Here is a 19,934-nt window from a genome sequence, read left to right on the forward strand (position 1 = left end):
AGAAACCGCTCTGTTTCAGACGAATCCATTCAACTCGCCTGTCGTTCTTTTGCGTTGCGTATTCCCGTGCGGTGAACACGCCTGGCAGACCAAATATTGATACTGCTTTCGATACTGGCTAGAGACACCTAGCTGGCTTTTACTTAAACGCTCACACTCACAGAAGTCGGTCGGTCAATCAGTTCTTGGTGCTTTGAGTTGGCCGCGCGGCACCAGATGATGAATTAAATCGCTAATATGGATATGGGCTGGCCGGGGCTATAGTGAAGCCAGGAGGGGTATGGCCCCCCGCTCGGCCTTGAACCTCCTTCTTCTTTTCCTCGTCATCTTTGGTGGATCAGCAACTGGAGATGTAGGCCTGAAAGATGTTCCTGTGGCTTCGGGGCTCGACTTCGTGCGTGGGCTTGCGGATGACAATGTGGGCACACTTTCGTTCACCGCGGACGTCCACTTGCGCGAGGAGGACTGGGCGGGGTGAGACCGGTCTGGAGGGATAGGGCGGGTCCAGGTTGCATACTTATACACGTTCTCGCGCAATGGAGCCTTTCAGCGGAAGCCGTGCGGCAGGAAGCCGTGCCGAACCCCGGTTGCTAGAAGAGAAGGGTATGGATAGTTGTGGTAGTGTTCTTGCCGGGCACCTGGCGGGCACTTGCGGCGAACGACTTTGGGCTTCCGTGTTGGGTGTCCTTGCTGTGTTCAGCCTCTTGGTAACTCCCCCCCCCCGCGCCTCCTGCGCACGCAACACTCATGCCTTCTCCTGTATAGGATCAAGATCCCGATTATCATCGGCAGGAATGTGACCATGAGGGGTCAGCCGGACTTGTGGCGTGTGCTGGACATGGGGTGGCTTGCAAACAAGGTGAGGGCGGGCTATGCTGGGGACCCGCCAGAAGCACCTGTGGGATCGTACGGGTGCCTGCGCCATGATGAGTGCTAGGACAGTCATGCTTGCGGGCCTGGGGCGGGAGCTCGCTCGCGCCTGCACTGGCAGCAGCACACGGCGTGGTTGGCTGCCGCATGGCTCCACACACCCGGCTCACAGCGCATCTTCCCCTTCTGCCCTCGGCCCTCGGCCCACTGCCGCCATGTCAGCCCATCGTCCCAATGATCACACTCCAACCTGCTCCTTTTCACGCGGCTTTCTTGCCCTTGCCAAGCACACCCTTGCCACCCGCACCCACAGGTCCAGAACCGCAACGGCACGACGGTGCTGGTGCAGTACATCATTTTGTTCCAGTTCAACAAGGCCAGCACGCAAGCGCCCGGTGTGGACCTGTACGCACCGCTGCCGGCCGGTGACTGGTCAATCCTGGCGCTGGAGACGGGCGGCATGATCACCGATTACTGCCTGCCGGCGTCGCTGGCCAGGTGGGCAGCGGCAGGAGCAGCAGCAGAAGTTGCAGGGGCAGTAGCAGCGGCAGCGGCGGGGACGCCGGGCGTGCGAGAAGGGTGAACGGGAGGAGGGAAGGTGGCAGAGGAGGACATGTGCGGGTTGGGGCCAGTGGGTTGCGTGCATGGAGGGGCCCTGGGCCCTGGAGACCAGAGGGATGTGTACATGCTGGGCAACCAACCAACCATGTACGCCGCCATGCCTGGGCTGCGTCTTCCACCTCCCCACCCGCAGCGCCATCTCGTCCGCGTACCAGCGGCCGCCGTTCCTCCCGGGCGTGAACCAGTTCGAGGCCACAGTGCCGCAGCCCGCCGGACCGAACTGCACCAACGACACCAACGCCCACCCGCTGAAGCGCTGCTGGTGTGTGCGCGCTTGCTTCAGTTGCTTGCGTGCTTGCATGCCTGCGTGCTTGTGTGCGTTATCATGGTTGGCGGCTAGGTGAAGGGGCTCGTGGCTCAACACGCTCAGCCACGTGCCGGCACATAGCCCGCGCGCCGCACATCCGGCCTGACAGTGTATCGGATGCCTGTTCGTGCTGCAACCGCCAGGGCTCATGTGGGTCGACACATCGACTTCAGTGGCGCCGCAGCATACGTGGACTCCGTGGGCAAGTCCGTACCCAACGGATACTTCGTGAGTGCGGCCTGGGCGCAGCTGGATCTCGTTTCCCTGGGCGTGGCGGGAGCCCGGGTTGAGATTGTGGTGGCGGCTGCCGGGTTGTGCAGCGAAGCAGGGCCACGGGGATCGGCGCTGGCAGCAGCGGGCCTTTGGTCTTGCTTTGCTGTGAGCAGGCAATTTGGGGCTTCTCGCTTTGCCGGGCGCTACATTCCGCTGACTGGCGGTGTTTTAGCCTTTCCCTGCGGCCCTTCCTGCCCTCTTTATGCCGCCCGCAGTCGCACCTGGTGAACGTGCTGGTCATGTGTGTGCACACGATCTCGGAGGACTGCGTGGCGCAGTACGGCCCGCTGGTGAGCGCACGGGGGCAGGCGGGTGGGGAAGCTAATGCGGTGTGTTTGTTGGGATGGGGTTGTGTTACAGCGGCTGTCCGGGCGGGGCCCAGGGGCTGGGAGAGCCATTGTACTCCTGCCTGGCACCTCAGCCGTGTGTGGTCCGGCCGACCCATGGTCCTGCACCCTGCATGTTGCCCTGCACGCAGGTGTGCATGGCGATCACACTAGCGGACGCGGAGGGCCGCAACCCGTCGCCGCCGCCCCCGGTGGCCGCCGCCAGTTCGCCGCCGCCCCTGGCGATCGGCGACTCGGGCGCGGGGGGCGTGCCAGCCTCAGTGGGGGGCAAGCCGCTGAGCGGGTCGTCGTCGTCGTCGGGAGGCACGAGCGCCGTGGCCGCGGCGGTGGGCGGAGCAGTTGGCGGTAAGTGGGGAACGGTGGTGGCGGAGTATGAGCTTGGCAGCAACGCGGAGCAGCCTGGCAGCCAGCCGCCACGTTGGGTGCCGGGCTGTGGTGTAGTCGGACCGTGGCAGTCCCTGTGGAATCACCTACAGCAGCACGAATGTCGATGGCATGAGGTCGCGCTATGCGGTTTGGCGACGACGCTGGCTAGTGGCCCCATCTCTCATGGCTGCTGTTGCTTGCCTCTGCAACACAGGCGCGATCCTCCTGGGCTTAGTAGCGGTTGCGCTTTTTGTGGTGCGACGACGAAAGCGTGAGGCGGCGGCAGCGGAAGCCGACGGTGGCGACTGGAAGGAGAAGCCGGGAGAGCTTGGCGACATGGAGGCGGGGGGCGGGTAAGTCGTGGCAGCGAAAACCCAGGCAGTGCTGACGTCAACTAGGGCTGCATGCTGCAGGGTCGGCTGCTTAACCCTTGTGGCCTGGTGCACACACTTTCATTATGCTCCGCTTGACCTTGTTCTGGCCTTTCCATCCGCAGATGCCTGCCGTGCGCCGGCAAGCGCAGCGGGCCGCGGCCGGGCTCTGCTGATGTGTTTGGCAGCGAGCGGGACTCGTCTGGCTCTGTCCACGGCGTGACGTCAATCATGCCTGCCGGCGTAAACTCCATGCGGAAATCGGAGGTGGGCACCTCCAGGAAGCACGGCGGCTGCGGCGCGACGGACGGCGGCGGCTCTCACCGTGACTCCAAGGGGGATAGCGGCGTCAGCTCGCGTCAGGCGGGTGGGGGCTTGGGCTGCAACGGCGCCGATGACGCGGTCTTTACTGTAGGCACGAAGGCGTGTGAGCAGGACACGGCCGGCAACGGCGATGGCGAGGACAGTGGGCCCACACCCACCGCATCGCTCACAGGTGCGTGTGTGTCGGTTAGAGCTGGTCAGTTGGTCAGGGGCGGTGGTCAGGGGTGGGCGCATCGCAACGAGGCGATAGGCCTTGGTGGCCATAGGACAGGTCATGGCGCCGGGCCTGTTTGCTGGGTTGGAGCACGCACACTGTGATTGACTCATGGTGTGTGCAACCAACGTTTGCAGGTGGCTCGGCTGGTGTGTCTGGCCGCGCGCTGCAGCGGCAGGTGACCGCCAACTCGGCGGCGGCGCACACGGCCCCACCGCCCAGCGGCTGCCAACAGCAGCACCCACAGCAGCACCAGCGGCAGTCCTCCCGCGGCGAAGACGGGAGCAGCACACCGGGCCTCGGCACGGCAAACGGCAGCACGCAGCTGCAGGCGGCCTTGTCGACGGGCGAGGCGGGCAGCGGCGTCAGCGGCAACCTCGGCGGCCCGAACGGCGGCAGCCCGCACAGCAGCGGCACGGTGCCCACGTCGCTGGGCGATGGCGGCCCGCACTCCCGCATGTCACACGCGTCCACGTCTACGGACATGTCGGACGTCATGGTCACGCGTTGCACGCCGCGCCGACCAGACGTGCAGGTGGGGGGGGGCGGGGAGCTAAGCGTGGGAGCTAAGCCTGGCCTGCTGGGAGTGTGAACGGCCGCCTCGGGAGTCGTACCCCGTGTGACGGTTGCTTTTTTGGCCTGACCCCAGTACACATGTCCACTGCTAAATGGTGCCTTCGTTCCTGCCTCCATCCATGCCTCTATCCTTGCCTCCATCCGTTGCATCCAGGTGGGCCCGGAGGCTGCTGACAAGGTCGTGCTGCTGCCGGTGATTCGCGGGAAAGGCAGCTTCGGCAAGGTGCGTACGCGCGTAGGCACCGTGCATCATGCTATCGCACCCTGATGCGCAAACCATCTCCTTCAGCGCCTGTACTGCGCCGCTGCTCCTCTTGCCTACTAGGCCACCGAGGTACGGCACAGTGAGCTTGTCAGCATTGGCAACCAGATCCCACTTGTCCTCAAACACCACATTACCTGCCCGGTTCTGTTGTATACGCGCAGGTGTATGAGGGCATGTACCAGGGAAGCAAGGTGGCGGTCAAAGTGCTGTCGGGGCTGCCAGAAGGCGACCAGGCGGAGACGGCGGCGGCGCGGGCGCAGGCGGCGGCGGGCGGCGCCGCCGGCCCGGCGGGGCCGTCCGCGGAGCGGCTGTTGTTCGCGCTGGGGCAAGAGGTGGAGGTGCTGGGCCGATGTCGGCACCCCAACGTAAGTGGCGCTGCGTTTTAGTCTGGGGATGGACGTGGTTGGGTAAGGCAACCTGTGCTACCGCTTTGCTAGGCTCGGAGCACTCATTACGGAGCGGCGACTGCCAAGCAAACTCCGTGATCCGCACACCTGCTTGCAGGTGGTCCGGCTGTTGGCGGCATGTCTGCAGCCGCCGCGTTACTGCCTGGTGAGTGGTGGGGTGCGCCTGATGACAGGGCACAGCAGCAGCATTGCCGCGTGGGCTGCATGCTGTCAGCGGCGGGCACTGGACGCGTTTGCACAACAAGCAAGCAGGCTGTGACTTAAAACGTCGAGGCGTGCATTGGCAGGTGGCTTTAAACATTTCTGCAAGCTGTTTGTTTGCTGCCTTCTTGACGCGAGTGCTCGTCTCGCGACCTCGCGACCTCGTGACCGCGACTTGGCCCAGGTGATGGAGCTGATGGACACGTCGCTGGAGTACATGGTCAACCGCGCGCCGGGCCGCCTGCTGCCGCTGCACACGGTGAGCTCGCGCTGAGCTCGCCAGGCCGCACTGCACTACTGCACTCCCTGGCAGCTGCCGTACAGTACATGCCTGCCGTACATGGCCGTACAGTGCATGGCTGCTGTGGCGCACGGTTTCGCTGTCGTCTGACACAAATTCGCGTCCCTCGTCTGCGCTTGGTGGGTCTGACCTGGCCGTATGGTTCGTGTCGCGCGCTTGCCTTCGGCTCGCAGGTGCTGCAAATCTCGCTGGACATATCGCGCGCGCTGGAGTACCTCCATCCCACCGTGGTGCACCGCGATCTGGTGAGGGGAAGCACCGTGCCACACGGGCGCGCCTAGATGCAGACGGGCAGCGTGCTGCTGACGAGTTGATGTGTATCACCTTCATTCCAACGCCTTAACTACCTCTTCATGAGGGACGCAGGTCGCCCAACTTAACATGCTAGACTCATCCCCATATTTGTTAACCCAACCCCAACCCCAGAAACCCGGCAACGTGCTGATCAACGGCGCCAACAGCGGCCGACCCGTCGCCAAGTTGACGGACTTTGGGCTGTCGCGGTTGCGCCACACCGTCCGGTCCACCGCACACCCGTTGGCAGGCACGGTGAGGCTTCAGCGGCCACCGCGGCGCATTGACCTGCCGCCACTAGCACTGCGTCTGCACGGGTGTGGGTGCTGTGTGCCTTGTGGCGCCGCCGTTGTTCACCTGTCTTCAAACTTACAAACGCCACCGTGTGCCCGGGTGTGCCCTTCCGCCCGCATCTCCAACACTGCAGCCGGCATACATCGCGGTGAGTGGCGGTTGGGTCGCGGCTGTGGGTCCTGGCGAGTCCGGCGGTTCGGCGTCCGGGACGGTCCAGGGTTCGGGTCGGGGCTGGTTCGTAGCCGGGCCTGTGCAGAGTGGTCGTGGCGGTGTGTGGAGTCCCCAACAATCCTCTTATGGGCTGCACGACTTGCGCGCTGTTGCCTCCCTTCTGCTTCTACAACTTATGCAGCTTGCCTGCTTCCCCGCCTCCATACCCCTTGAAACCCTCCTGCCTCTCTCCTCTGCCCCACGTCCCCCACGCCCAGCCCGAGTGCTACGACGTGAACAACCGCACGGTGACGCACCAGGCCGACATGTACTCATTCGGCGTGCTCCTCTACACGCTGCTGGCGGGGCAGGAGCCGTGGAGGGTGGGTGGAGCCGGGGGTGGAGCAGGAACGGGGCGTGGGCAACCGGGGGCGTCGAGCGCCCCAGCTGACAACCGGAATGTATTGCCAATTACGTCACGGGCTCATGGAGGGCGCCACTAGCGCTGATTTGGCAGTCAGTGCATGGCCGTGGCCACCTCTCCAATCGCTGGAGTGGATGCCTGATGATCCCGCCGCGCACTGCTGTCGCCGCAGAACCATTCCGTCCCGGCCATCGCCTACAAGGTGGCGGCGCTGCGGGAGCGGCCGCCGCTAGACCAGGTGCGGCTGCGGTGTGACATGGTGATGGGGCTGGGGCCGGGCAGCATCGGCGCGTGCACTGTAGGGACTTGTAATGGAGGGGGGCGAAGCGCGGGCGGGCGGGCGGGCAATGCGGTGTAGTGGCGTTCACAGTTGAAGTACGCGTGGAGTCCAGCACTGCTGCTTAACTCCATCCATTCCTGGGCCGCTCCAACTGCCCTCTCCCCCGTTCATCGCAGCTCGGTGACCTGCGGTGTCCGCAGCCGCTGCGCGCGCTCATACGGCAGTGCTTCGAGCACGACCCCCGGCGGCGGCCCGCGGCGGCGGAGGCGGCCAAGGAGCTGGCGGTGCTGGAGGCGCAGGTGGGCCACGCGCGCATCCATTTGGCTTGGAATTTGGGTCTGAGCTTTTCACCTAGAACCTAGCACTGCACGCGTGTGCGTGGTCAATGCCTGTGGATGCCTGACAAGGGGGTAGCGATACGGCCGAGCGCGTTTCCGACTGACCCCTGCCAACGTGTCCGCCCCCTCTGGTTCTCCACGTGTCCTCCCAACTCGGCAACCCACCCCACCCCTTCTTATGCCCCCACCAGGCCACGGCCCGGCATCTGGCCAGCCTAACCACTGGCGCCCCCAACTCCGCGGCGGCCGGCTCGGGTGCAAGCGCTGGGGGCGCGCTGGACGCACACAGCGCCGCAGCAGCCGGGGGTCTCGCGGGCGTCGGTGTGGGCGTGCCGCCGTCAGGGTTCCTTGGGCCCATGCAGGTGGTGGCGGACGCGGCGTCGCTGCACAGCAACGGCCCGCACGAGGACACAGCAGCAGCTGCAGGCGCGTCGGCGGGTGCAGCCGCAGCCTCAGCCGCAGCCGCAGGTGCTGGCCTGGACGGCGCGCCTGACCGCGACGGCGCGGGCGCGCTCGGGGCTGCCTTGGTCGTGGAGGAGCACCTGCCGCTGCCGCCCAGCGTGGATGCCAGCGTGGCGGCGGCGCTCGCGGCCTTTGTGGGAAGCGGCTTCGGCCCGGCGGCGGGCATGGCGGGCATTGCGCCGGACGTGCGGGCTGCGGGCCGGGCAGTAACGCTGGAGGACAGCACCCTCAGCAGTGTGGAGCTCATGCACGCCAAGTGGGGAGACCCCATGTGCCCCTCCGGCGGCCCCACCACCCGCAACACCACCGCCTCCGGCGCCGCCGCCGGCCACGGCGCCGCCGGCAGCGCGCTGGCCTCCCAGGCCTCCACCGCAGCCAACGCCGCGGTCTGGGCCACATCAACCTCCTCCAACGGAAACGCTGCCGGCAGCTTCCGCGACGGCCTGGCTTTTGGCCCGAGCCTGGGGCTGGGGCCTGACTTGTGGATGGGGATGGGGCTGGGGCTGGGGCCGGAGGGCCCAGTGGACGACGGCGTCAGCCAGGGGTTGCTGGGGGCTACGGAGGAGAGCGATATGTCGCAGTCGGACCCAATGGGTCAGCTGGGTGTGGTGGTGCTGGGGGCGCCGCCGGTGCGCGGCGTGCATGGCAGGCGGGCAGGCGGTGGCGGCGGCGGCGGCAGCGGCAGCGGCGGCGCCAGTCCCAATGCATTGGCAGCGGGGCTGGTGTCCTTCCCCGTGCTGCCTGTGGGCGTGGGCGTGCTACCTGGCAGCGCGGCCGTTGGGGGCGGCAGCGGCGTGGGCGGCAGCGGAGGCGGAGGAGGCAGCGGGGGTGCGGGTGGGTGGGTGAGTAGCGGCGGCGGGGGCGGCGGGAGGCCACGCGGACCCGCCCGCAGCAGCAGCAGCACATCGTTGGAGCTACGGAAAGCGGCCGTGGTGGCGGCGGCCGTGGCAGCGGTGGCGGGCGATGGTGGTGGTGGTGGCGGCCGGTCGATCGGCGGGCCATCCATGGGCACCGGCGGCGGCAGCTTGGAGCCTGTGTCTGAGGTGGATTCAGAGTACATGTCCTTGTAACGAACAGTCGGAGGCGCAGGCAAGGTGAGGCCGGGCGCCGGCAGGGCCCCAGCTACCGGTAGTCATGCCGCGGTCGCTACCCAGGGCTGCTTTTAGCTACACAGGTAGCTTTCTCCTATGTGCCGAACTGTGCTAGGTAGCATTCTTATAAGGTTATGCCTTGCACAATGCCAACTTGCGTGCCGGACGAACGAAGCATGTATGGACGGATGTCTTCTTGTGTGTATTACGCGAGGGATTCTGATATGCCTGCACCTCACGCCTATGACATGGGGGGGCACATTAGGGGCATGCCGCTGGTTGGCGGTTGCACGCAACCGCAACGCGTACCCATCGGTACATGCAGCCCAGTTATTAATACTTGCTGGAAAACTTGTCGCAGCATAGAAGGTGGGTAGGTCAAGGTCCGCCATAGCCGCGTGGGGCAGGCTGGTGGCAGGGATGCCTGAACAGCACTCGGTTTAGGTCAGAGTTCGTTGCAGAACTATTGCTGCTGGCCAAGTGTGTTTTTGAAGTTTGTGTTCGTACCGTCCACATGATCCGTGATTGTCCGACGAGTCACATGCGAACGGTGTCTGAAGCCCTGGGGGCGCTTTGGGTTTGAGGATGTTTTTGAAGCATGAGACGTAGCATACTGGCGCAAACAGGTTGACGGTTGGGACAGCTCATGTGCGCTCTCTTCTTCCTCCCCGTTCCCCATCCCCAGAACCGCGACGTCTCCGCCGCCAACGTGATCCGTGTGCTCCTCCTGCTGAAGCTGATGGGCTTCGAGCGGCCGACCAAGCTGCAGCGGCCGCCATGGCCGCCGGCGGCGGCGGGGCCGGGCTGAGAGCCTGAACGGCGCTAGCAGGGCGTGGGGTTGAGGGTGCACGTGTCGATTGGCGGCGAGTGACGTGACTAGTTTGTTAGCTGCGGGTTAGCACGGACTGTGCACCCCACCCAACCGGCCATGTCCGGATTTGCGGGGATGCCAAAGGCCCCCAACACAGAGGCGTGTGCTTAGTAGGCGCCCGCGTCAAGGTGGCCCCGGGATCAGCCCTTTTCCTGCCATAAGGCAGCCACCTCCTTGTTGAAGCATGATTCCAACGCTAGATGGGGCATTGTGACAGGGCTTACATTCTGCTAGCCTTGGTAGTGTCTGGGCACGACTTGCATCGCAACGTGGATTCTAAGCATGCAGAAGCGTAGAGCTGACACGGCCCGAGGCGTTGCCGTGATCGGAGTAAAAGAGACACTGAGCGCTTCGTGTTTCGCACGCCTATCTAATGCGGCCATCTGGCGCGGGGCCGCAATGGCAGGGACTGAATCCGCGTGTGCACGTGTGCTTCTCGAGCAAGCGGGTGTGTTACCGTACGCGCACTGCCAGGAACCGCTCAACGCCGCGCAAAGTCTGCATGTTCCCCAAGCGGGAATGATTGAGTACTTTGCAACAACAAAGCCTTTGTGGCGCATTGAGGGGTGGCAACAACATTTGGAGGACGACATGCATGTCAAAGTGAGGTTGGCGTACACTCCCCTGTAGCGTACCGTTACGCCGGTTTGGGGTTTGGGGCGTGTACTGCATAGCTAGCATACATTGCGAATTGACAGCGCCACAGGCAATATCCACGGGCTCGAATTGGATGCAATTGAGGTGCTGAGCCGTTGCCGCGTGCCGGCGTGCCTTGCGGGTGCTTGTAGTGAGTCGCTGCTGCATTGCGTTGTGGGTGCATGTGTTTGCACACTTGCGGCCGGTTGTTGTCATGCTTTTGCGGTTGAGGACTCCTGCCAGAGGTAGAGCGGCCGCGAAATCGCGGATGGCCTGGTCATGGTGCCGTACGACAGCCGTGGACTGAGCACATTCAAGGTGTGATCTGGGGGTCAACTGGTCAGCGCTCGTATCTTACGAAGGCAGGGGCGGCGTCAGTGGCCGAATTCCTTCAAATGGCTTCGTTTAGTTGACGAAACAGGCTGCCGCCGCTTCGTTCACCCCCAAAATTTTTCCCGGGGACTCCGCCCCCGACCCGCACGATGTCGACACCGACACGACACGCCCACTCCTCCCCTGCTTCCCGCCGACCCAACCTCACTCTCCCGCCAGGGGAACCCCTGTCTCCCGCCGTCAACGCCCATAGATACAGCCCTTTGAGCCTTCTTACCATATGCCACGCAGGTTTCGGCCGTGGAATAGCCGCTGGAAACCCCTGTCCTTGGCCAAAAGTGGCCGAAATTCCAAAAATGTCTTCGTCTGTTTGCCGAAAGACCCCCCAAGATCCCGTGCGTTTTGGCCGAAATTCCAAGTCAAGATCAAAAAAATTTCGTCCACCAGAGGCCTTTCTGGGCAAATTTCGTTCCGAACGAAGGAAGATACGAGCGCTGCAACTGGTCAAGCACGAGCATTAGGGCACAACCGCACAAGTGTCTTCCCATGGACATGGCATACTAGAAAAACACGCTGGTAAACATATATATCCAAAATGGATCCAGGCCAGGGATCTGGGGACAAGGGGTGCCAGCCCCGCAGCATGAGGGAGGACTGACTGCAGAAAGTGCAGATCCGTGGACGGATGATGGCCCCACGTCTACTCCCAAGGCGAAGCGAGGCGCGAACCTTGGGGCTACCATGGCGACGGTGTGCGCCGCGATGCCCCACACCGCTACGGGACTGGGGCGACCTCGACGAGTCCCGCGGCATGTAGGCGCGTCAACAGGCATGGCTCAGCGAGTTGCACAAAACTTCAGCTTTCTTACCCTGGCTGTCTTCCATGGTTTCCCTCAGACATGGTCTCCCTCATATTGTCCAGAACATCAGGGCTAGGTCTCTTTGCTCTCGACCTCGCGACAGTCACCCGGCTCCCCGGCCAAGCAAGCGTGCGGGTACGTGCCGCGATGCCATGCAATTATCGCAAACTATCATAGGCATTTAGCATAGGAGCAAGATTGAATCAGAGCACAATCAATTTCTATCTACTTTTAACATTGGCAACATTGCCTGCGAGCGCGAAGAAGGACGACTGAACGACTGAGTTCGCCGGCACTTTGCTGGTCGCTTGCTTTGTGCAAATCACATAAATTTACCATTAAAGGTCTTACCATTGTGTCGTTCTTCCCAGCGCAGCCACTTATCTCAAAACTCGGTCTGCAATTCTGTTGTGACCCCGCTGTCCTATTGGCCCCTTGGATCTGACAGCTCGCTTCTGAAGCACGCTCAGATCATGATGCAAAGCTCGGAGGGAGCGGGGCCAGCCGAGCCCGCAAGGGCGGTTCTATTAGCAGTTGCGATGGACGAGGCATCCCTCGCCGCGGTCAACTATGCAATCCACGAGGTGTGGTCTGGAGGAGATGAGGAGGTGGAAGGGGGCTCAGGGGCCAACCCAAGCAGAAGTATGCGTGCCAGGCAAGCAGGTGCCACCGCACTGCAACACACGACACCCTGGCGCTGCGCCCCGGAACAGACCAGGCCACCTGAACGCGCTGTTACAGCGAATGGACAGGGATGCGTAAAGGCTCTCCCCATTAGCGTGAACGGAAGTAGTGTGGATGCTCAGCTGGGTGCCACGCTAAAAGGACACGTGTGCAGCTTGGATGCCTACCCGGCACGTAGGCTTCTCCTCCCACCCTCCTGCCTCCGCACCCTGCCACCCACCCCACCTCGTGCTCCCCTACCCCCACCACCCATGCTGCACACAGCTGTACCGCAAGGGCGACCAGTTCCACCTGGTGCACGTGGCGCGCATCCTCAGTGAGTGTGTGCCCCAGTGGGCGTGTGTGTACGCCATTAGTAATGGCGCTGGAACTCGGGGAGGGGAAACCGCTGCGGCGCGTCGGTCCTGGGCGGGCAATCGGGCGAGTATCGCAGCGTGGCCTTCGTCTCAGCGCTGGGTGCTTGATTGCCTTCACATGCTGCCACCCCTCCCCCGCATATCTGCTGCTGTGCAACAGGCCCCAGCATCACAATCCACCACCAGGTGCTCGCGGGGGACACCCCTGGTGCCGGCGGGGGTGCATGGGGGTAGCGCGCATCGCATGAGCTACTTGCTACCAATTGGTGTGGTGGTCGGGGCCTGCCCCTACAGGGGACTGTGTCCTGACGTGCTCACTGACTGCGTTTGGGCTTGCTACTGCCAACCCCTGATGCTGCTGCCGTGCTGTGCAGTACCATGCGACGTACAACGTGCCGGAACTGGGGCCGGGCATTGACCAGCGGGCGTTTCTGGAGCGGCTGAAAGAGGAGATTAAAGACAAGTGAGTGTTGTTGGGAAGTAGGGGAGGCCTGGAAGGAGAGGGGCTACCTTCAGACTTTGGACCTTGGGCGGCCTCGTGACAAACGGGCCTTCGTTCAAGGCGGCTGGCGTGGCTGCGGTTGTCGTGGTGGCGACAGTGGTGGTGGCGATTGGCGGTGTTTGCCTTTTGCCCTTGGCAGCACTGGCCCGGCGCCGCTCGCGCCTTCATTCACTTGGCGCTGCCCAAGGCCTTGCTTCCTCGGTGCGACCCGCCACCCACACGCCGCGTGTCTTGCAGTTCACGTGTCCTGCACATCCGCACACTCGCGCACGTGCAGGTTCACAAACCCCATGGACGCTCTGGGCATCCCGCACAACCTGCACCTCTTCCTAGACACAGACAATGCGCCTGCCTCGGCGGTGTGCGAGACCGTGTTCAAGGTGGGCTGGGGGGCTGGGTGTTGCAGACGAAACGGTGGCTGGCCATGACGCATTGAAGGGCTGTGTGTGATGAGGGATAGTGAGTCAGGTGCGGAGGATTGGCCTGCACCCAACGAGCTGGTCCCAATCACCAGTTCACCACCGCAGCGGCTGATGGGCCGCAGTGGTGGGGCGGGGGGCGGCGGGGGGGCGCGGGGTGGAACCGACATGGGAGACCTGGACAGGGAGGGCGATCCGGCGCCGTGAGGAACGTGAGCATGTGCGGTGGCCGGGTGCGGGGACTTGCCACGAGTGGCGGCGGTAGGGGCTTTGGCAACAGCTTGCGGCTGCGGACCCTGCACACCGGTAGCGCGCAGCCGTGGCAGGCCGGGACTGGGGTCAGGACACGGCGCTGACGCCGCCTGATGTGTGGTGGCGCCGTGTGCAGGTGGCGGACCAGGTGGACGCGGCCATGGTCGTGTTGGCGGCACACGGCAAGGTGGGCGGGGCGGGGGGCGGGCAGGAGTGAGCGGGCGGGTGGGATAGGCAGGAGCATCTGACAGGGGTAGGGGAGCAGCTGACAGGCTGTGGCGCCATCACGGAGGTTCGCAAGGTGTGGGTGCCAGCAGCTTCCTTGATTGAGGCTAGGCCCACCCCACGGCCACGCGCCGGCGCCCGCACCTGTGCATGGATTATCCATGGCCGCCTCGACCCGCATGCAGCCGCACAACACCAGGTCTAGCCTAGCCACCCACGCGCGCCTGTTCCCACCCATAGCCCGCACCCCGCGTGCCTAGACACGCACGCCGTGACATGGCACCACCCCATCCGCCTCACGTTACCGCGCCCCGCGCGCACGCCTTCCATCCCATCCCACCCCACCCCTTCCTGACCGCCTGCCCACCCCGCCTCCTGCCCCCTCCTCCTCCTTCCTGCCCACCCCTCCTTCTGCCCCCTCCTCCTCCTTCCTGCCCGCCACTTCCGCCTGCCCGCCCCTTCCGCCTGCCCGCCAGGGCGAGGAGGGCAGTCGCGACCCGCTGCTGGGCCTGTACCTGGGCTCGGTGGCGGACTTCGCCACCCGCAACAGCGCCCGGCCCGTCCTGGTGGTTCGCAGTTACGCCGCGCCGCTGGTGATGCACGTGTCGCGCAGCGCTGCCAGGCTGGCGCAGGGGCAGGTGGGGGCGTGGGGGCGTGGGCGCGTGAGGGAGTGGGGGAGTGGGCATGGGGGCGTAGGAGTGGGCGTATGAAAGTTGGAGTGGAAGTGGGCTGGGGGTGGGAGTGGGCGTAGGAGTGGGGGCGTGGGCGTAGAAGGCTGATAGGGGTGGTGTCAGCGGTGGGTGATGTGAGCGCTTGCCTGCGGTGGTGGCAGGCCCGCGCGATTGCTGAAGTTTGGCGGCAAGCGCCAAGGGCTGCCGTTAGGTAAACCCCCGTACGGTGCATCACACCTCAATCCAGATCGCGACGTCACCTCGCCGCGCCCCTCACCTAGCGATGATGCCGCACGTGTGCGCAGGTGCCGGGATCCGCTGGTGGGTCTGAGCCCGGGAGCCGGAGCCTCAGCAATGCACCCAGCCTGGGCGGCCCTGCATGAGCCATGATAGGCAAAGGCTGCATCGAGTGCTGTTCTGTTGTGCGTTTGGATTGGCACCAAGGAGTGCGAGCGATGTGCATGCCGCGAGGTTGGTGGCTAACTGGTGAAATGGATCAAACGTTGGTCTGCCGGGAGTTGCCTGGCGGCCATAATGCATGCCAGTTTTATGATTGTTAAGTTGGTTGATGCTGGGTTGCTCGGCACAATGCAAGAGAGAAGAATTACGCACAGGCACATCGCGCGGATTTAAGGAGGCCGGATGGATCCGCTAACAGCCAGGGGGGCAACACAGTCATACTGGGCTGGAAACGTACTCAGGTTATCACGTAAACCTGATGTTGATGTCACGCATGCAGGCGGGGCGGGCATTAGAGGCGGCGGGCCCGTACGCCACGGGGGTACCGGTTGTTTCCTTGTTGGTGGAAGCGTGGAACCGGCATAGGCTGCACGCACGTGCGGCACGGGCTTGGACGAGCACTTAATAGTCCAGCAGTAGATGTTCGTAGTGTATCACTGGGTGATTGCACTGTATGCACCGCGAGAACGATTGGTTACGAGACCATCTTTGTTACCCAAAACCGGTATTGCCGCAAAGCGCACCGTACTTACTGTTACTGCCCCGGGGGCACGCCCGGGGGCACTGAAGCTGGTGGCGCGATCGCCACGTCATGTTTCCCGCGCTGCGACACGACAGCTTAGCCATGACATTGATATGACCTAATGTGATCTCTCTAATTCCCGCATCCCTCCATACCACACTCCACTCGCATCACCTCTCGTCCGCTCGAAATCCAATGCCCGCTCAAGCTACGGTACATTGCACACACACAAACACAGCTGGTCTCAACACACAAACACGAAACAAAAAGGACATCACACGGGCTTGTCTGCAATGTGACCACTTCGCTCTCGTTCTACACACAACACGCACACATACAATCGCACATTCGCAGTGAGCAACTCTCGCCTGTCCTGTGTTCGAAGTGTACTACACAGCTTTTGCGGTCTCCGTTTCTCCTGATGCCGTTGCATCTTCACTCTGTAGTTTCCGGTTCGGTATGCAGGAAAATCCGAATGCTCCCGGTCTCGACGCAATCACCCTCCTCTCATAAGCAAACTCCTGCCAGTATCCTGAATCAGTTACTTCGCGCGTCTCCCTGGCTGTGCAAGCGCGTCGATTGCGCGTAACTCATACTCGGGCGCAACTCGTCACGAGTGCGCAGCTCGCAACGCGCCGACATGCGTGTGTCACAGCCTCCATCCGTGCGCTGCAGCCCGGCCCCTGCTCCTCACCAATCCCTAGGGGCCAGCAGGCCGCCTACGCGGCTGCGGACGCGGCCGCTCCCCACCGCTCCTCACCCCTCCTCACCCTAGGCGGCTGCGGGCGGCACCAGGTCCGCCGCCGCCTCCTCCCGCCGCATGAGCTCGCGCTCCAGGGCGTCGGGCGGCAGGCTGGAGCCGGAGGTGGCCACCACCAGGCTGCGCAGCGTGCGGGCCGTGAAGCGCCCGGCCAGCTGGCAGAGACACAGACAAAGCGGGGCAGGGGGAACAGGGAGGGAGTGATGAAGGGGTTGCTCAGTCGAAGGGCCGGCGCGCGGTGGCTGGTGATGTGTGGTGTGCAGTGCAGTGCCGGCACTGCGCATGTCCGTTAGCCATGGCGGTGCGACTGTACATAGGCATTTTCCGCTCCCATTCCCTTAACCCCTAGCAGAGACAAGTGCAGGGCGGCAAGCTCACCCGCGAACCCAGCTGTAGCGGCAGCTGCAGCAGCTCCCCGCGCGCGTCCGGCGGCAGCGCGGCCGCCTCCTCAGCCAGCCAGCGCACCGCCGCCGCCGCCTGCTGCGCAGCCTCCACCAACTCGTCGGGCGAGGGCGGAGCCGGCAGCGGCGGCTGTGGCGGCGGCGTGGAGGCGGACGACGTGGAAGCGGAGGAATCCGCTGCGGCTGCACCGGTGGCGGCCGCGGTGGCGGAGGCGACGGCGGCTGGCACCTTGAGGCCTGGTGTGACAGCGGGATGGCGCGGGCGCAGCAGGGGTGGGGAATAGGTCCAAGGGCGTGCAGTGGTATACCTGGGTGGCTGCATGCCGGCTTGACGCCCCGGAGGACTGGCACACCCACCCACACACACACCCACACACACAAACACACACATACTAACACAAACACAAACACACCCACACACCCACACACCCACACACAGCCCTGGTGCTCCATGACCCTGGCTCCTCCGGCCGCCCCACTCGCGCCCGGCCTCTGCCCGCACCGACGGCCCCTGGCCACCAAAGCAACCGCTCGCCCCAGACGCCCCCCCAACTCACCCGCAACGTCCGCCAGTGCATTGCCCAGCTGCAGCAGCCCAGCCACCTGCGTTGAGGGGATGTGTGCATGAGTGTGTGTGTGGGTTTGTGGCGAGCAGGGTGGCACGGCTGCATTCTGGTTTCTGGCACGCAAATGCAGGGTATCAAAACGTGTGGCGCACAGCATATGCTACCAGCGCCCGCCTGCACAACACGGCCATGAAACTACCAGCCTCCCACAGCTGCAGCTGCAGTCACACAACCGCACCCTCCCCCTGCCCCACGGCCCTCCCCCAACGGAGCCCCACGGCTCCACCTGTGCGCGATCGTCGGCGTTGGCCAGGCTGGGCAGCCGCGCCAGTGCTGACGTCAGCGCCGCCTGCACCGCCACCGGGCTCAGCGGCGCGCCGCCCAGCGCCCCATCGGCATCCAGCCCGCTCCCGCTCCCACTGCCGCTGCTGCTACTGCCGCTGCTGCTACTGCCGCTGCTGCTACTGCCGCGTGTGACGGCCAGCACGCCCAGCACGCCCAGCGCTGCCAGCGGGGCGCCCGGCAGCAGCGCCAGCAGCGGCACGGCGGGCGCGGGCAGGGCTGCCACGGAGCTGCGCACGGCGTCCAGGGCGGCGTCAGCGGCGATGCGGCAGGCGCCGTCGATGCCCTTGGCGACCTGGGGAGTGGCGTGGTGCGAGGCAGGTCAGCAAAGTGTGGGAGAAGCGCCTGGGCGCTTCCGCGCGCACATGAATACATAATGGGGACGGTCGTCTTGAAAGGGGCGCACCGTGGTCAGAATGACACAGCCACTCTGCCAGCCATTTGCGCGGCGCGCACAGGCCGCGCACGGTATTATTCGCATGCAAAGCTCCAACCCCCTTTGCAGTAAGTGATGCAATGACAAACACATCTTTGTTTGAGCCACCGCATCCACTGCCGTCCCACCTCGTCCAGCAGTATGCCGCGCACGAACTCGCCGTCAGTGCTCAGCAGCAGCAGCAGCGCACCACCGCCCTGGGGCATGCTGTGCGTGTGGGGGAATGCAGAGGGCCGCCACAGGGGGAGCCGGCAGAGCGTGGGGTCAGCGCGTGGGGTCAGGAAAGGCGCACAATGGTGTGTGCCACGGGTGCTGTGCTGCCGGAGACGAGAAGATCATTGATGACTCTCCCTACGGTACACACGTGCACGCACGCACCTGGGCCCGGAGCTGGTGGTGCCGTCCGCGGCGGAGGCGGAGGCGGGGGCCGAGGGCGGCGCCACAGCGGGCCGCTTGAGGCGCGTGGCGGACTTGGCGGCCTGGCAGCAGCGAGGGAGCGAGAGGGGGGGGGCAGCAGGGGACCGGAGGAGGATCAGCCGGGGGCAAAGCGACCGCAACACTTACCATGTGTGCACTTCATCCAACACAAACAGCAACATCCCGTCGGTGTCCACCGTATGCCCAACACCTGATACCCAGGCTGCGTCTCGGCGTCTGACTGGAAATTGCTTGGCGACTCTCCCCCGCACGCATGCATGCATGGGCATGGGCCCATGCACGCCCCCGCCGTGTTGGTCTCTTCCTGCCCCCCCCCCCCCACGCCTCTGCCTGCACTCCAGTTTTCGTTGGTTTTGGTTTAATTTGGGCTGGTATTTACAACCCCCCCCCCCCACACACACGCCTGATGTGTTTACTTGCTGTCCCCTGATCCCCCTGCTTGTATCCTGTTCCCAACCTTGCTACCCCCCCCCCCCCCGGGGGATCGGTGACGACGACTACTGTGTACCTTTGTACCTGGCTACGACTTCACTTCGTAATCTGAATGCGTGTAACCCCCCCCTTCGTAAACTTAATGCGTGTAACCCCCCCCCCCCCCCCACACACACACACGCCGCACCTGTCGCAGCAGGCTCTCCAGGCGGTCGAAGCGGAAGCGGCCGGTGCTCTCCGAGTACAGCAGCCGCCGCAGCGCGATGCGCAGGTCGGGCGAGGGGTCGGTCAGCAGGCGGCGGGCGATCCAGGGGTAGGCGCTGCCCAGCACCTGTGTGGGTGCGGGCGTGTGCGTGTGTGTGTGTGTGTGTGTGTGTGTGTGTGGGTGTGAGGGTGGGGGCGGTGGGCGTGTGGCAGCTATGTCAGGAGGGCAACACACATAGGGTCGGTTATGTGTGCAGGCGCCATACCTCATGCACGCACGCACGCGCGCAGCCCTCAGCCCACCAGACTCCGGCCCCTCCCCATACACAAACACTCTCCATGCCACCCACCCACCCACACGTTGGGCTGTGTGCACATTGCTTTTGACATGGTCAGGTTGCGACTTGTCGACATTGCGAGACACCCGTCTCGGGCCGCATTCGCATAACTGCGTCTCCTGGAGCTCAGGCATATCATCTTGTTACCGTCGCTATGTCTGTGCGGCTGTGTATAACCCCCCCCCCGCCCCCCCCCCACACCTTGTAGTTGGGGTCGGCTGCCAGCGCAATGCCCTCCAGCACGCTCAGCGACCGCACCAGCAGCGTGTAGTAGGGCGGGATGCGGAAGCTGGAGCAATGGAGAGGGGGGGAGGGGGGGTTGTAGATACCAGCCCAAACTACACCGAACCCAATGCAACAGTGCGAAGAGGAGGGGTTGGGTGAAGGCATGCACGCTTAGCCGAGGGCAGGAGCCGGACAGATGGCGGTTGGCTGCACGAGGGAGCACCC

At 64.3% G+C, this 19,934-nt stretch overlaps 3 protein-coding genes across 3 annotated transcripts in view; 2 read left to right on the plus strand and 1 right to left on the minus strand.

Moving 5' to 3' along the window:
- Window positions 1-51: 51 nt before the first annotated feature.
- On the plus strand, window positions 52-10,783 carry CHLRE_13g565200v5 (uncharacterized protein). The gene is made up of 21 exons (XM_043069252.1): window positions 52-474; window positions 766-859; window positions 1,184-1,368; window positions 1,625-1,753; window positions 1,942-2,026; window positions 2,287-2,361; window positions 2,550-2,763; window positions 2,999-3,137; window positions 3,281-3,651; window positions 3,831-4,228; window positions 4,424-4,492; window positions 4,696-4,899; window positions 5,039-5,086; window positions 5,327-5,401; window positions 5,617-5,688; window positions 5,870-5,992; window positions 6,165-6,179; window positions 6,460-6,564; window positions 6,778-6,843; window positions 7,062-7,184; window positions 7,415-10,783. The coding sequence occupies exons 1-21, from the start codon at window positions 281-283 to the stop codon at window positions 8,753-8,755; spliced, it is 4,125 nt and encodes a 1,374-aa protein (XP_042917227.1). The 5' UTR covers window positions 52-280; the 3' UTR covers window positions 8,756-10,783.
- A 757-nt stretch (window positions 10,784-11,540) lies between these two features.
- CHLRE_13g565250v5 (uncharacterized protein) lies at window positions 11,541-15,543 on the plus strand. Its single transcript, XM_043069253.1, has 8 exons — window positions 11,541-12,060; window positions 12,425-12,476; window positions 12,677-12,702; window positions 12,891-12,979; window positions 13,296-13,398; window positions 13,826-13,876; window positions 14,391-14,552; window positions 14,891-15,543. The coding sequence occupies exons 1-8, from the start codon at window positions 11,950-11,952 to the stop codon at window positions 14,966-14,968; spliced, it is 672 nt and encodes a 223-aa protein (XP_042917228.1). The 5' UTR covers window positions 11,541-11,949; the 3' UTR covers window positions 14,969-15,543.
- A 1-nt stretch (window position 15,544) lies between these two features.
- CHLRE_13g565260v5 (uncharacterized protein) overlaps window positions 15,545-19,934 on the minus strand; it is an 11,036-nt gene continuing 6,646 nt past the window's right edge. The window contains exons 14-21 of the mRNA XM_043069254.1: window positions 19,686-19,773; window positions 19,130-19,273; window positions 18,451-18,551; window positions 18,201-18,279; window positions 17,581-17,931; window positions 17,286-17,331; window positions 16,706-16,965; window positions 15,545-16,482 (exon numbers count right to left, since the gene is read on the minus strand). Coding sequence (XP_042917229.1) covers window positions 16,339-16,482; window positions 16,706-16,965; window positions 17,286-17,331; window positions 17,581-17,931; window positions 18,201-18,279; window positions 18,451-18,551; window positions 19,130-19,273; window positions 19,686-19,773 — 1,213 coding nt within the window. The 3' untranslated portion in view covers window positions 15,545-16,338. The remainder of the gene's footprint in view (window positions 16,483-16,705; window positions 16,966-17,285; window positions 17,332-17,580; window positions 17,932-18,200; window positions 18,280-18,450; window positions 18,552-19,129; window positions 19,274-19,685; window positions 19,774-19,934) is intronic.

This window comes from Chlamydomonas reinhardtii, chromosome 13, assembly GCF_000002595.2.
Source record: "Chlamydomonas reinhardtii strain CC-503 cw92 mt+ chromosome 13, whole genome shotgun sequence".
Taxonomy (NCBI): domain Eukaryota; kingdom Viridiplantae; phylum Chlorophyta; class Chlorophyceae; order Chlamydomonadales; family Chlamydomonadaceae; genus Chlamydomonas; species Chlamydomonas reinhardtii.